At 48.1% G+C, this 16,038-nt stretch overlaps 3 protein-coding genes across 3 annotated transcripts in view; 1 reads left to right on the top strand and 2 right to left on the bottom strand.

The window, feature by feature from the left end:
- The window catches only part of CSUI_004193 (glycosyltransferase family 17 protein), a 6,602-nt gene extending 2,019 nt beyond the window's left edge, over positions 1-4,583 (bottom strand). The window contains exons 1-4 of the mRNA XM_068064386.1: positions 2,904-4,583; positions 2,086-2,313; positions 1,042-1,211; positions 353-525 (exon numbers count right to left, since the gene is read on the bottom strand). Of these exons, the coding sequence (XP_067923636.1) occupies positions 353-525; positions 1,042-1,211; positions 2,086-2,313; positions 2,904-4,402 (2,070 nt within the window). The 5' untranslated portion in view covers positions 4,403-4,583. The remainder of the gene's footprint in view (positions 1-352; positions 526-1,041; positions 1,212-2,085; positions 2,314-2,903) is intronic.
- A 2,097-nt stretch (positions 4,584-6,680) lies between these two features.
- On the top strand, positions 6,681-9,077 carry CSUI_004192 (uncharacterized protein). The gene has a single exon (XM_068064385.1). The coding sequence runs from the start codon at positions 7,768-7,770 to the stop codon at positions 7,906-7,908; it is 141 nt and encodes a 46-aa protein (XP_067923635.1). The 5' UTR covers positions 6,681-7,767; the 3' UTR covers positions 7,909-9,077.
- Positions 8,814-15,784, bottom strand: CSUI_004191 (uncharacterized protein; the record flags this gene model as incomplete). The annotated part of the gene is made up of 3 exons (XM_068064384.1): positions 11,954-15,784; positions 10,066-11,037; positions 8,814-8,890 (listed from the first exon to the last, which is right to left on the bottom strand). The coding sequence occupies exons 1-3, from the start codon at positions 14,370-14,372 to the stop codon at positions 8,814-8,816; spliced, it is 3,468 nt and encodes a 1,155-aa protein (XP_067923634.1). The 5' UTR covers positions 14,373-15,784.
- Between the last annotated feature and the right edge of the window lie 254 nt (positions 15,785-16,038).

Raw genomic sequence — 16,038 nt, 5'->3', positions numbered from 1 at the left:
GGTTCGACTCCCGGCTGACGCATCTCGTGCTGCGGCCGGACATCTTTCGTGTTTTTATCCGTATTTCTACTTCTACTTGCTTGTACGACAGTTTTTTTTTTTATAAACTCTGTACCTGTCAGTGCCCTCCAGGGCTCCCAGGCCTTGGTTGCCTGACGTAGGCCATCTGACGTTTTCTCTAATCTCAACTGCCACTGATGGTCGCGTCGTACAGATATGCCCCCTTACCAACGCCCTGCCAACCAAGTAGCCAAACTGTTTTCTCGGGTGCCGAGCCGAGGACGGCGAGCAGTGGCGGCGTAAGGACGTTCTAGGGCGTGCGCTGAGTCCCCACTTGCAGACCGCGGCTTACAAACGTATCCATCAATGGACCAATGGCGAACGGCACGTCCGTGACTAGTCGGGGGTCACTGCCGAACTCCTTCTTCGCCATAGCATCGACCCTGCCGGGGTAATGAATCAGCGCCCAGCCGAGTGTTTCCTGCTCTACGGGCTCGCAGAATTTCAGATGTAGCAACCGATCCCCTGCAAAAACAACCAGTGACCAGTTTGACAAGAGGTGTATCCCTCCGTGGCACTAGTCTAGCTCTCCGCTTTTGTTGAGGAGGTAGCACAAACAGGGCCAGGCTCGAGATCTCAACAGGAGTCCGAAGCCTAACCAAGCTACGGTGATCCATCGGCTGGGCTAGAAATGGCCTCACGCACAACCATACAACACATCAATCACTTTATAGAGAAGCTATCGTAAAATACACAAAGGGGAACAACGCTGTCGAAGAAGAGCAGAGTAGACAAACGGTGTGAAGAGATATACTAGGCCCGAGTTGACCTACGAACGCTGGAGGCTCCCCTGTCAGCGGGCCCAGAGCACGGAGGTTGAACACTCCGTTATTTACGTCCAAAGCACCCAGCTAGGGCGTCTGACTTGCTACACACTCCTGTGTATCTATTCACTCAGCAGTGGACGGAGTTAGCTGGATGTCGAACGTACACACCAGGTTGCTTGCGTGACAAAGAACACGGAATGTTCTGTCTACTTACCGCGCACGATCTCGTCGGGATCGCCTGTCATTATGAGGTCATCCGGACCGACTATAGGCGCTCGAACGTGTGAGTTGCCAAATTCATCTACACCCTCGTTCAACCGTGCTAGCATCCATAGCAGCACGTCACGGCTGCTGAACTCGAACCTCCAGCAGTTATCGAAGTCCCTTAGAGCAAGTCGAAAAAAGCAATGCACACTGGACGTGCATGCAAGCATAGCTTGAGGAAAACCAGTCACGAGGTGCTCTGTGATATGCTTTCTACTGTTTCGCCAGTGACGGAATGCGACAGAGATTATACTTTCAATTTGGCCCGAAATTGTTACCTGCAAGCCCGCAGCAGGTGAGCATACGTGCCGGAAACCCTAGGAGAGCTTTCGGTGCGCCCGTGCCTGTGAAAGGCATCCAACGAATCTTCAACATGAGGGTAACGGTGCTACGTTGATGCTCGAAAGGAGGTTCGTCTGCATTGAAGATGTGCTTGGAATCACACAGGCATTCTCATCCACGCCCCTTGCTTACGTCGGCCCGGAAAGCATGAACTCACATAGAGCCAGGAAGAGTCGCGTGGCATGCAGGCCACGCATTGTGTGTCAGCCAGGGCAAGGCGGACAGGAGATGACATGTCGCCCAAGCAGCGCGCAGCTCATCACTTCGACACTGGGTGAGTAAATACCTAATCCTTTCTTACCGAACACCTTCACCACTACAGCCGCTTGCCCCGAAAGGCAGACTGTGCCGTGCCCTCCGTAGTATTTCCCGATTCTTGATGTTATGCCGTCGTCTTCACGAACATTAGCCCGGCTCATCTTCTAATCTGCAAGTCCCTTAGTTACTCTCTGACAGTAAAGACCCAACTATCCTGCCTCTTCAATAGCGGTCAACTGGTAACGGTAGGCGTCGCTCTGTTTGCTTGCGGGGAATGTCCCGGTAAGGCATGAGCTCAAGGCCAGGTAAGGGTTCGAGTCCCCCTACAAGACTCTTCCCTACACGGTCAAAGTTGGGTTGCTACAGAAAACTCTATGGTGGCACTTAGTCTTACCGGAGAAAGCGTTCTGCGCAATAGGACGCGAGGTGCTCGCTCACAAAGCGCGGCATTTCGAAGTAGATTATTTTGGGGAGAAACCGGGTGAAGCGATGTCGATTTTGCTTGAAAAGGAGCGGCTTCTCGAACAAACCCGTTGTATGGTGTGGAGCCTCCAGCACAACAAAGTAATCCACAGCATATTCGAGTTCGTAGAAACGGACCTCAAGAATATCCAGGTCGTATCTATCCGAAACCAGAAGAAAACAAAGAAAAGTTTCAAGACATCAGAGAATAGGGCCACCAGTCCCGGCGCGTCCACTCTCTACGCGTCAGTCATACTTATCCCACTTCCCGTGAACCTGTTCACCTTCCTCATATAATAGGCGCACCAAACAGACTACCTTCTTGCCTCGCCACCTGGAATTAAGCGTGAAAGAGAGAAGGCGGTGTACCTGTTTCTCCTTTTTACCATAGCCGTGCTCACAGAGCGAAGGTAGAACGTGAAGCTGCTGCGGCCTGCAAACCCCCCGTTCAAGTTTGTCGATCACGAAGGAACCACACAATAAAAACTTCCGGATTTTGTTTCGTTCAGTTGTAGTGACCAGAGGTACTTCTCTACGTGACACCATGGAATGGATGTAAAAGACCTTCCCCCAGAAAACGCTGGCGTCAGTTAGATGTCTGCTGGCGCTGCTTCTTGGCCTTGGGCGCCATCCGCAGGCAGACGGTCTCTATCCCTGAGATCCATAGTCACTCACAGTTACTGCAACGGACCGCACACAAGATTTCTAGCAGCTTGTGCTTTCCCACCGTCTGCTTTGCACTAAGCGTACCCGAGAATGACACTGTCGACAATCGTGACAGGCTTGACTCTCGGAGATCCGGTGAAAGCCCCTCGATGAACTTCACGAGCATTCTTGCAATACTCTCCCAAGTCTGTCGCGGTCGCATCGCCACGGCCGGACTCGTGCGATTTCTCTCTTTGTTTCGCCTTAGGCGTTCCCTTACCCTCCTGTCCTCCTCTCGCTGAGACCCTCCCTCTGTCAGTGTGTCCAAGAGACGATAGCTCGTGTTCTAGGTTAAGATTGCTGCCTGTCTTTTGGGTTGTCTGTCCTCTACTATCTCTCGCGACAATCCCGAAGTCGGGACTACCAGCCACTTTTACTTTCCTTTCGCTCGTCTCCCTGATTCGCCCTTCCCTTCCTGAGGTTGTATTATCCGTTCCTCCCTGATCACGGTCTGCTGCGGCCGGTAAGACCGTGTACGATGAGGGGGGAAAGCAGCTGGGGTTGACTGGTACTGGCGGTTCAATCTCCACATAGGGTGTCGCGAATGCCAACACCGCGGCCATTTCGTGTCTGTACTCCTCATGCGATCGACGATCCAGAGGAAAAAAAAGTGTCAGTGCTTTACGGACATACTCAGACCAATGATACTGCCATCTTCGAGAAGCCCACGACTCCTTCAGTCTCCAATCAAATGCTCGGAGAGCATCTACAAAAGCCGGGAGACAGGCTGGCGGTGGCGATGTTTCAGATTCTGAGGGAAAAGAGGACAAGGGTGAAGACGCTGGAGAAGAGGGAATAGCGGAGACGGGCAACGAAGACAAGGATGACGTGTTTTCTTCTCTAGTCTCGCGTAAAGGAGAAGAGTGTTTCGCCGGGTAGTTTCCGTCCCCGCAGAAATACGGTTGGCCGGGGGGTTCTTGAAACGCCTGTTGAAGAAAAGCTGATACCGTACCATCGTCGCCTATGACTTGGAACGACAGTCGGATAGGTTCTTCTGGCGTGGGGTGTTGTGAATCCGCTTTGACAAGAGTGTTAACTGCATCTGTGCTCGGGAGAACAGTCCCACGAGACGTCAGTCCCGACGATATTGTTCCCCCGGGGTCGCTCTTCCAGTCTCCGAAGCCAGGACGTGCGTCTTTAAGCGAGTACTCCTTCGTAAAGAATCCGTATGAATTTCCGAAGAAAGCTTCGCGAAACTCATTCACCGTCACAACTCCTTCAATGGATCTGCGCCATATTACCAAACCTAGAAGGCTGCACACTACGACTACAGTCGGTGCTAGGCACCGGCAACACCGCAAAAACCAGCGCTCAAGCTGCTTGTAGGGGAATGACGATCTGAGTTTGACACGGTACATTTCCTGCATTCGTACGCAACTACTCGAAGGCCCCTTACAGTCGCTGCTCGGTTGGGCTTGACCGTCGCCCGTCCGGGCGGTCGACGGAAGTTCATCTGGAGGCAAACAATGATAATTGCCTTTGCGAGACCAGAAAAACACCCGGGGCAACGAAGATTTCTTTGGAAAAGATCTGCCGGTTGGCATTTTACAGCAAACAAGCAATCACCGACCTATGGCGACAGCACGTACAGGGGTGAGGCGTGCTTTGCACGTCCTCGCAGGCTCCTGGAGCATCGATTGTCCAGGTGTCTTAGGTGCTTGGGCATGAATGTGCAGGAAGCGGCTTTCTTCTGTCTCTCTCTTGGGCGTACCCCAGATTCCCGTGCGAAAATGTCATGAGGCGGTCATTGAGGCTAGCCTGTAGCCTTTCGTTCTTGGACACGGGCACAACCGACGGCTCTTGTGCACGCATGCGCGACCTAGTGGAGGTGCGTCTCCCTTCTCCCCGACGAGATACGTCACTAGGGCTGTCAGAGTCTCATCCCGAGGAGAGGTCACCCTCCCAGACCCATCCGCAGACGGCTCGGTGCTTCATCATATATGGATCTTTTGAGGAGACAGGAGAACAGGAACACAGCTGAGCGGACAACACAGTCGGTTCTCGCAGACGGACTCGGAGTCTGCCCGCCGGCGGCGTTCAAAGCTGATGAATTATGACTTGTAAGGAATGTGCTTCGGGACCTCAATAATAAGGAGGCACGCCGCGAACATGGAAGCGCTCTCGAGAGTTCTCCGTCGTGACAGAATTCTCCGTGGTCATTCTGTAGAGTTCGGCAAGCTCTTTCTGTGCCGGCGCCTCATCACACTCGAAAATGACCGGGAGTGATGGTTAAGACACGAGCAATCGGAGCAACCGCGAAGTCCGTCGCCTGCGTTACGGCGCACAAGAAACACTCTTGCATACAAAGCCAGCTTGCTTGGGGGCGTGCACACGACACTTGCTAACGCAGATAAACCCCGGTGCGAGCGTATGGAGTGCTTTGGTCGGGCTTGTGCCTAAGGCGCGCGACGACGGGTGCCACCGCTTTTTCACCGACGTGTTCGCTTGCAAAACTTCGCATGGTCTTTTCTTTGTTCTTGTGACGTCCTTGCACCCGCGTACCGGCGAAAATTCCCGATGAGTTCGCGTTGAGAGGTGTGATATCTTTGCCGACCTGTAAATGATTTCTGTAGCGGCGACCGAACCGTTACAGACGGTCCGCTGGCCCTACGTGTGCGTGTTACAGTGAAGTGGGCTGTGCTGTATGGTGAGGAGGGGGGCACTGCGTGTTTCGCTTTGTTAGCGACCTGGTATGGGCTGCGCACTTCCTGGGACAGGCCTTGTCCGGGCTCTGTGCGGTTGAATCAGCTGGGTGGTGACCGACCAACGACAACTATAAGACTGTGCAGGAAATGTCAAACCGGACAGGCAGTTCCGGCGTAAGTGGACTGCGCATATTCAGTGTTACCCCGGTATCTGAGACAAGGGTAGCGCACTCCACATGGTGCGTCTGCCCTTGTTTCTTACTCGTTTCGCCGCACCCACGGCCCGTGTGTTTGCAGCTGTAACAGAACCTGGTCACCCCGGTCGAGAGAGGGACCAGCTGCGCAAGAAAGTTGTCGTGCTGAAGATGGAAATATTGATTCTTCGCGGACTGGCCTCGGCGGGCTGCTTGGGTTTGGACCTTCTCCTCACGCCTACATTCTATAGGATAGTAGTCGGGACTCTTTCAAGGCCTTCACCTTCTAGGCGGCACGTACACTGTAAGGCCAGCATATTAGCGAACAATGCTGTAGTCTCCCGCTATCCCCCCGGCTGGGGTCGTGAAAGTTCCAGGACTTCCCTTCTGAAGGATACTGACTGAACGTACAACTGCCTTCAGGCTTTTCTACGGACTACCAGTGGGACAGGCTTGGAGGAAGAATCAGTGCGCGGCGGCTTCCGGAGTAAACCGATCTGACGACTGGTCCTCGACCTCACGCAGAAGAGCTGCCGGGACGGTGCTCAAATGCTAAAGGTACGTCGAGGGGCTGAAACGTGAGCGTTTCTCATGTCCACCAAGGTTGTCTCGCTCTAACGGCTGTGTAGACACGCTACGGCTTAACACCGTGAAAGGGTCCAGGTGAGCAGGGAGTTGAACCCACGCCTCAGAGCCGTGATGCCTTGGTCTCCTCTGCAGCTCGGTGATTGCAACTGACAAAAAGAGAAAACGCCGGTGACAAGGCTTCCACCGCTGGACCAGATATGCTTGTTCTTTCAGGTACTTTCTGTGTGTTAGAGTCTCAATCGTGCCTCGGAGTCCGCTTGCCGAGCCATGCGAGATGGGCGAGGGAGCTTAAACCACGCTAAGGCACCGCCGCTTGCGGCAAAGCGCTCCCAACAACAACGGCTGGGGTGCCGGGTTGGCATCCCTTTCAGGAAGGTATTCCGGAGGTTTACGATTCTTTAAAAGGATGTCTCCTCATTCCTTGTGAATTTCTGGTGATTGTGTGCCAAGGCAGACTAGGGGTGTTCTGCTGACACAGCGTTGTCAACTGCGCGGTGAGCTGTCTGTACACAGACAACGACGCGTCGTCTCCTACTTGCAATTTTCCTCCGGAAAGCAAACAAAGTCGTCGGGTTTCCATCCTCAAAACTTCTAGTTTTGCTCCTCATTCGCTTCTTTATGTCCTGTTCGCGAAGTTTGGTCCTTCTCCTTCTTCTCGAGTCATTCTTCTTCGGAATCGACGCGTGCGATACTTGCCTCTGTACCTCATCTCCTTTCGCTGACTTGTGCCCCTTTGTCGCCGTTTCACTTTTTCCTTCTGTCCGAAGAGGCTTGTCCCTTTTCCCTTTCTTGTAGTCCCCCGAAGTCTTTCTTTGTCCACTTTGCTTACTTGCTTGGCTGGGCTCGCCGTTTCTTTCTTCGCTGCCCTCTTACCGGAGTTTCTTGAGTCCCCTTCAACTTTGCCCTGTGAAAACACGACTTTCTATCGCGCCCGGTTTCCCCAGGGAGGCCCCAGGTTCTCTTTACATTTGAGACAAGGTGGTATCAAGTGATTTTGCTGCTTTCTAACGGCGAGGAGAAAGTGAGAGGGAATCTTTCTACGTCCTCGATAGTAGACAAGACCCACAGAAAGCCTTTTGCTTCTGTTGCTACATCATGGGTCCATTGCACGCCGTAAACTCTCGTGCTACTTCATGTGACCCTCTCGATAAAGCCGAACAGTTTCCACGTACCTTTTCGCCGTGCATGCATCGTGCGTATGCCTCCATAAAAGGCTGAGACTGTCCTTCTACACGAGAGCACACACAGGCAGAAGCGTGCGTCACGCGTTGTTTCTGTGGCCTGTATTTTTCTACCCTTCTTATCGACACACACGCGCTAAAAAAGACAAACTCGTTATCTCACTCAAGTGACTTCTTCTTCTTCGCCTTCTTCTTCTCCGTCGCTCGGGGGGTGCGTCCTTCAACTTATCTACGGACTCTTCCCTGGGGCCCAAAGCTTATCTTTTCATTCCCTCTCTCCAGCAGTTTACTTGACTTTCTCATGCCTTTCTCGTCCTTCTCGGCATCCATTTCCCTCCCCAGGTTGTTTCTCTGTATCTCTAATTCTCCATTTCTATCAAGATTTGTATTAAAACTTATCATCCTTCTTGCCTCTTCGACCGCGTTCCGTTTCATCGAATGAACGACGAGGACGTGTAGAGGCGAGGAGACACGAGACAACAGAAACACGGGGAATCTTCTTCACCTTCTGTCTCTCCAAACTATTTCATACCCTGTATATATATATATATATATATCTTTCTATTGAAAAAGACAGATCCCTCGTTGTCAACTGTCTATACAGGTGTCTTCTTCTTCTCTAGTGACCCAGCAGAGGAGGAGGCGTCACTCCTGTCTGCGTCTTCCCGCGTCATAGAACGCTGTCTTTTTCACAGGTCAATGAGTGTACATACAAGCCAGAAATGACAATCGATGGAGGCCTTTCACACGTTTTCTTGACTAACCCAAGCCAAGGTGGATTTCTTCTTAGGTTTCCTCCTTTCCTTCTAAGGCAGGCAAACATGACGAGCACGCAGTGACGTAGAAGTTTGTTTCTTCTCTCTCTCGCTTTCTGTCTATAGACGCATAATCAGGCGAGGGGGTACGAACTCGAAACAGCTTTTCAGAAGAAGGCAGGTATCTATCTTCACAATTAAAAAAGAGGGCTAAGCGTGTTGTCTTCTTCTCTCTCTCTCATATGAAGTTCACAAGAGACGGATGGTCTTTCAGTTTGTCGACAAAAGAGAGACAGACAGTCTCTCTCCATCCAGAGAAAGAGACAGCTCATCTTCTCACCCGGGTCAAAAGGCATAAGAAGATCAAGAAGAGAAGAAGGCTTCTCGGGTTGTCTTACCTTCTGACTGCTTCACAAGAATCTAGAGACAGACGTCGTCTTCTATCCTGAAGAGCTGACAAGAAGAGAGAAGACGGCCAGGAGAGAAGAAGGAATGAGAGAGGAGAGATACATGTGAGGAAGCAGAAAAGCAATACGAGATCCATAAGAAAGACTTCAGTTGCAGTTCTCTTCAGAAAAGAAAGGGAGAGTCTTCACGGAGGTGGATTGATTGGGGGGGGAAAGAAGAGGAAGGGATGAGGAAAAGGAAAAGAAGGAGAAGAGAGGCTTCCTAAATGAATAGAAGAAAAGAAGAAAGGGAATGGTCTCTCCCTTATTGAAAGGAGTACATCATAGCATCGAGACATATCGATTCTTGCAAACAGCCGACGTCTTCCAAATCCTATCTAGCCAAGATGGATGTGAATGAAGCAGAAACAGTCGCTCTTCAGATTCAGAATGACGTCACTCAAGAAAGTCAGTCTTTCTCTCCTTCTACTTCCCTATCCTTCTACTTCCTCTATCCTTTCTTCTCTTCTCCTTCTCAGCTAACCGCATCCATGCAGCCGTCCCTACGACATATATATATATATATATCTACATACATGTAGATATATATATATATATAGTAGGAGGAATGAATGTTGGTGGTCTCTTAAGCATGTTTGTGACCTTGGATGTGAATGAGTTTCTCGGGAATTTCTGCATGCAATTTTTTATCTTCTATCAACGATTCACATCGCCGCATGAGTGATTTATAGATACACATATATATACATACATATACATACGGACATACATAGGTAGATACATACATACATATAGATACAGATTCATATATATTCATACATACGTGTAGATACATCTTGATATGCACCTCATACATCCTTATACACATATCTATACACATATCTATACACAGAGAGAGAAGATCTATGTAGACACACATGCCCCTCACATACTCTTTTACGCCTCTTCCTTCTCCTGCCCTCTCTTTCAATCTCCACCTAACAGACCTCATGCATGCATTCAGGTGTATGTGTAAAATAGATGAAATACATGTAGATAGACAGATCGAAAAAAAAACCTATCTGCCTATCTTTCTTTCTTTCTTTGACTACGTCTGTATCTCTGCACCTGTAGAAAGCGTGAGAGGGACGTGGAGGGGATGGAGAGGCCTATATGGAGTTAGAGAGGTCTCTTAGGAAATTCTATGAAACTACAGACTCTACACCTTGTCACTACGCCTTGCAACAGTGTTTTATCTCCATCTCCGTCTCTCTTCTCTAGATCAACTCTCCTAAGTATCACTCCCCTTCTTTCTTCTTCTCCACGTCTACATCTCCTCTCTCTCTGTATATATAGATATATATATCTCTCTCTTTCTCTTTCTTTCTTTCTGTCTTCTATCTCTGTGTCTCGGTCCCTTTCTGAAGCGAGTAGATGACTGAGCCAGTTTCAACTTACTTGAGAGTTCATGAAGAAGAGAGATTTCTCTGATAGCTGTCTTGGGAAAGCCTTCTCTTTCTTCTCCAGGGGGATTGTTCATCTGCCTTTGAAACGCCTGGGCTATCGCCGCCGCCGCAGCTGCCTGGCTTTGCTGATGAGAGAGATGACGCTGCACAGACAGAGAAGAAGAAGGGAGAGGTGGGAGACTGTGTGAGGCCTGGGGATGTCGTCGACGAAGAAGAAGAGAATCTTTGCCGTCTCTATCCACTTCGCCACCCCCTTGGTCTTTTTCTCCCTGTTGGTCTGCTTGGGGATCTTCTTCTTCTTCTGATGTGCCAAGGGAGTGAGTGCCACAGGAAGGATTAGCTTCTCCCTCACATCCTTCTTGCTTTCCTCTTTCTCTTCTTTTTCTTCTTTCTTCTTCGTTGTCTTCTCCCGTTTTGATCGGTGCTAGAGAGGCGCTCCCCCCCCCTGCAACTCCCCCTGAAGTGGTCGGGCGGCTCGTCATCCCTTCATTCTTGGTCTTCTCCTTGAAATGCTTCTTCTTCTTCTCCTCTGCATGCCCTTCACGGCGACGGAGAGAAGAGGAGGGAAGATTCTTGGGCATCCCCCGCTGAAAAGATGTGGAAGAAGAAAGAGCAAGAAGTTGCTTCGAGTTATGATGAAGATACGGGGCATTTTGCTGAGAAGGAAGAGGGGGAAGAGGTGGTAAAGGAAGAAGCTGAGCTGACGATGATGCTGCTGTATGTACACCCGAAGTCTTATTGAGAGGAAGATTCGACGTCGCGCCGGGGTGAATCTGATGAAAAGGAAAGAAAGCGTGAGGGGGGATCTGCAATGGCTGTTGCATTCCCCCTCCTCCTCCTGCAGCAGCGGCGGCCGTTCCGATCATTTTCATTTTCTTCATAGCTACTCGTCGTTGGTTCCGCACATCCTCAGCTAGCCACACATCGCCATACGCACCCTGACCTACTTGCTGAACCTTTACAACTAAACAAAGAAAAAGAGACGAGACAAGAGAAAGGGAAGACGATGAGAAGACAGAAGAAAAGAGAAGGGATAAAGAGAGAGAAAGAGAAAGAAAGAAAGAAGGTCAAGAAAGAATGAAGAAAAGGAAGGGAGATATAAAGAGATACATATATTTATGTCAATCGTTCGTGGAAAGACTTCTAAACACATACATGTATAGATAGATGGATAGACAAATACGACATTCTGTCTATGTATCTATCCATATGCATCTATCTATCTTTCTCTATCTATCTATCTATCTATCTATCTTTCTCTATCTATCTATCTATTTCTATACATGTGTGCCTATGTGTGGTCGTACATACGTTGAGTAAGACATGCAAAGAACGGAGCGTAGAAACCCCTTAACCTTTGAAGAGAAAAGAGACAGTCTTCACTTCAAGCAAGGAAGGTCTCAATTTTCTTCTCCTTTTCTCTCTTGAGCCAACTGCAACCTTTCAAATCATTCTTTATCATCCCCTTCCTCCTCCTCCTCGTCCTCAGCTCCTCGCTCCTGCTAGGAAAGAAAGCTTCTTTCTTTGTTTCTTTTTGGATGCAGGGAGAGAGTGCAGATACGTTTGAGTGTCCATACACCTGGGAATCTGTTCCTGACGTGAGCCAACTGGAAGAAGCCTTTCTATCTCTATCTACGGTGTATAGACAGCAAACAAGAAGAAGGATCATAAACCTAGATACATCCATAGAAGACGTCGAAGATCTTCTGACTAGAGATATGAGGTAGCGATGTACATGAAATACAGATAGACAAGGAAAGAGACACCTGAGAAATGGATAGAATGAGAGAAGAAGAAGAAAGACAAACAAGACTCATGCCCTTCTGGAAGAGAGGGGATAATGCTCCCGATCTAGTCTTTCTTTTCTGTGGATTCCTTACAATTCTGCAAGAGCATTGTTTCATCATCTTCTTCTTCTTTCTTTCCTCTTCTTCTGCTTGTGTTGCCAGGGTTGAAGAAAGGAATGACAGAAAAGACGCGGGGCTTCGATGCGGCCCTTTTGATAGAAGCAGCCGCTCGTCTATTGTGCCTTTTTCTTCTCTCTCTTTCCTCTCTCTCATCCCCAGCTAACGAAGAAGGAGAAGAAGTCTGGAGATGGTCTTCTCTATTCCTGTCTCCCGTTTCTTCATGAAACCCTCCTTTGTGTCTCTCCTTCCTCTTCTCTTCTTCTTTCTCTTTTCTCCCTCCCCTTCTTCTCCTTCTTCTCTCATTAACTCGGACATCTGCGTCAGACTCTAGAAGCTCGAGAAATTCTTCTTCTTCTTCCTCCTCCTCCTCCTCTTGCTCTTCTTCTGTAGAAGAAGGAGAAGAAGAAGAAGGAGAGGAAAAGAGAAAAGAAGTGACGTTGTCGAGGAAATCATCCTTTTCCTTCTCACCCATTTTCTTTATCTCTAGAGACTTGTCTTTTCTTTCTCGTTCTTTCTCTTCTTGGCCTTCTTCTTTCTCTCTATCTTTCGCGTGATCTTCATCTTGAAGAAGGTCTGGAGCAGGGCTTCTTTTTTCTCCTCTCTTTCCCCTTTCTCTCTCGGTAGAAGATTCCTGGAGAGAGAGAAAAGAAGAAGAAGAAGAAGAGAAGCCGGTCTTCATGCGATACTGTCGAGTCTTCTCAGCAAGTCGATGCAATCGATATCGAGCTTGAGGAGAGAAAGACATTATCGATAGCTTCCATAACCCGAGCCATTCATAAAGCTTCTTCTTCAAATAAAGTAAGCTTGCTTCTTCTCTCCGAAGAGATGTCAATACTTCTCTCTCTTCTTTCTTCTTCTTCTCTTCTTCTTCTTCTTCTACCCTTCCCACATCTAACTTCTTCATATCTCCTTCTTCTTCTTCTCTTGTGCGGGTCCTTCTCCTTTCATTCTCTCTCTCTTTAATCACTTTCTCATCTTTCTCTCTTTGATCTATAATGCTGATGTTCTTCTTTCCTTCTCCTTCTTCTCTTTCACGAGAAATCTCCCGCGCTTCTTCTTTCTCATTCTTACTATGACTCTCTTTGTATCCTTCGCTTCCTTTCTCTCTTTCCTCTTCTTCCTCTTTCTTCTCCTCACTCGACTCTTCTAGTTCATCTTGTCCCTTTCTTCTTTCTCCTCGCTGTCTTAAGTCAGGAGAAGAAGAAGCAAGTCTGGCATGTATTTCATGGAGATGTGCTTGAAGTATCTCTAAGATCAGACAAACCTCGCGAGGACACGAAGAAGATCTTCCTCCTCCTGGTCTCTCTTCTTCGTCTTCTTCTCTCTCTCTAAAGAGAGAAGAAGAAGCAAAGAGAAACGAAGATAGCAACGAAGAGGAAGAAGAAGAAGACGAGACACGTCCCCCCTCATTTTCCTCGTGTCCATCTGGGTCTTCTTTCTCTCTCTCTTCTTCTTCTTCTCTCTTTCTCTCCCTCCCAGGAGCATTTATCGAGGAGGTTCCTCTCTCTTCTCTCGAGGGTAGACAAGGGGTTGCTGTAGGCCTCTCTTGTCTATCTTTCTGTAGCGGAGATAGAGGATGAAGAGATCTAGAAAAGAGAGAAGAAGAGAGATTACTGAAACGCGCACTTGAGAAGGAAAGATCCCAACCGAGAGGATAGAAAGAAGAAGAAGAGGAGGAGGAGGCAGTGAGGAACTCCATAGATCGAAGCTTCAGCTGCCTTTGTATCCGTAGACGTCTTTGATCTGTTAGAAAGAAGGCTTTCTCTCTACATGAAGAAAAAGAAGAAGAAGAGCAAGAATTCCCCTCTTTCTCTCCCTTCTCATCTACGTAAAGTAAGCTTAAGATTCGCGAGAGAATCTGGTTAAGAAGAAAAGAAGAGGAGGGAGGATGAAAGAGCACTTCTCTATCTTTCTTTCGACGACTCAAGGAAAAGCGAGGAGGAGAAGGAGGAGGAGCACAAGAAGAAGAAGAGTAACGGTGCTCCTCGCTTCTTCTCACATGAAGCTCTTGGACTCTCTTCCGCCGCTGACATCCAAAAGAAGAAGAAGGAGAACAACGAGGAGAAGAGAAGGCAGAAGAAGAAGAATCGGACCTTGGAGAAAAAGAAGAAGTAGAAGAGCGTGTTGGGCTACTACTACTACTATTACTATTACTACGACTACTGGTAGTACTACTACTAGTAGTAGTTGTCGAAGCTCTTCTTCTTCCTCTCCTTGCTGCTGCTGCTGCGTTTGTGCTCCTCTCGGCCCCTTCTCTTATTCTCGCCTCTAGAGACATAGGGAGAGACGAAGAAGATGAGGACTTTATATTGCCTTCTTCTTCTGCTTCTTCTTCTTCTCCTCCTCCTCCTCCCTCTTCTCTTTCATAGCTCGCTTGAAGAAGGACGACCATCGTGCGAAAGAAAGAAGAAGGAAGGGAAAACGTATAAGGCGAGATAGATTCGAAAACGAGAAGAGAACGAAGAGCCTGCAGGTCTCTTCTTCTTCTTCGTCTTATTTACGAAGGAGAAGAGAGAAAGAGAAGAAGAGAAAGAAGGCTAAGAAAGACAAGAAGATACAGATCAATCACTGGGGCTTCCACCTCTCATGCTGAATGAAGATGCTCTTGAGAGAAGAGAGCGTTCGCCCTTCTCTCTTCTCTGATAGAAGAGAAGAAGAGGAAGAAACATTCCTAGGACACTGTCTTCAGAGAGAAAGACAGGAAAGAAGGAAAGAAAGAAAGAGAGAGCACCCCAGTAGAAAAGAGGTGCATGAAAGAAAGATTGCGTAGACAACAAGATGAAAAAGAGATGAAGAGAAAGGAGAAGAACGAAAAGGAGAGGAGAAGGAGAGGGGGAAAGGAGAGAGATCTCTCTATGTAGTAAGAGGAACGTCGATCGTTTTGCGTGCCTTAAGACCTTCTCTTGCAGTAGAAGAAGAAGGAGAAGAGAAAGAAAATCTGGGATGAAAGGAAAGAGAAGAGAAGAAGTGGCTTTCTGAAGAAGAAGAAGAAGAAAAGAAGAAACGTTTTATGAAGACGATAGAAAGGAAGAATGAACTAGTTCAAGCCAGGAGCGGGAGATATACGAGGGGAAGAAAGAGAGAGAGACAAATCTCGCGATTTCCCCTAAGAAAGGGTGATCGAAGTTAGGAACGGGGAAAGAGAGAGAAAGAAGAAAGACCGAAACTTCGAGAAAGAAGATCTCCACACAGAGAGAGATCGGAAGACAAAGAAGTAGACAAGATGCTTGCTACGATGCAGAAGAAGAAGGAAAAGAAACAAGAAAAGAGGAGAACTAAAGGAAAGGAAGAAGATAACCTCCCATTCTTGAAAAGACGAAGAGCGGGAGAAAGAAAAGAGAAGAAGAAGAAAAATGACGAAAGAACAAGAATGGAGATACGTCACAATTTCGCATTCTTTCTCTCTTCTCTATCTCGCTGTCTTCTCCTTCTTCTTGGCCTAATTTAATCTCCTGTTTCTCTTCTTTCTTTCGAAGCACTCTTGCTTGACACGAAAGAAGAAAAAGAGAGCAAAGAAAAGAAGGAGAAAGAAAAAGAAGAGAAAGGACCAGAGTTTCTTTCGTTGGTCAACGGGCCCCAAGGAAGAGACTGCGACAAAAGAGAGAAAGAAGCAGCTCCCCTGTGTCTCCCGTGGAAGAGGGAGTGTACATACACCTGAAAGAAATGCATCGAGAAGAAGTACCGACTTTCTCTTTTTTCTTTTATCTTAAAAGAAACAAAGACAACTGCAGGAATAGTAAGAAAGAAATGTCCTTCTCATCTAAGAATTCACACTTGATCTATTTATCCTTCTCTTTATCTTTCTTTTCCCTTTCTTCTTTTCTTTCCTCTCCTCCTTACATCCCTCTGCTCTTCTTTCTATCGATCGATCGATTTTCGCTTGCAGTTTGCATGCGCTTATTCGTTCTTTTAATCGTCCCATCAGTCATCTAATCTTTGCTCGGAGAGAAGAGACATAAGAAAAGTCACCTGCAGAGAGAGACTGAAGAAGAGACTAGAAGAAAAGAGACCAAATGAGTCTTCAAAAAAGACTTCCTTTCCACTTTCTCTTCTTCTCT

Source organism: Cystoisospora suis, assembly GCF_002600585.1.
Source record: "Cystoisospora suis strain Wien I chromosome Unknown contig_1933, whole genome shotgun sequence".
Lineage (NCBI taxonomy): Eukaryota > Apicomplexa > Conoidasida > Eucoccidiorida > Sarcocystidae > Cystoisospora > Cystoisospora suis.
Note: the sequence above shows the minus strand (reverse complement) of the source record. Positions and strands in the feature narration are given on the sequence as shown.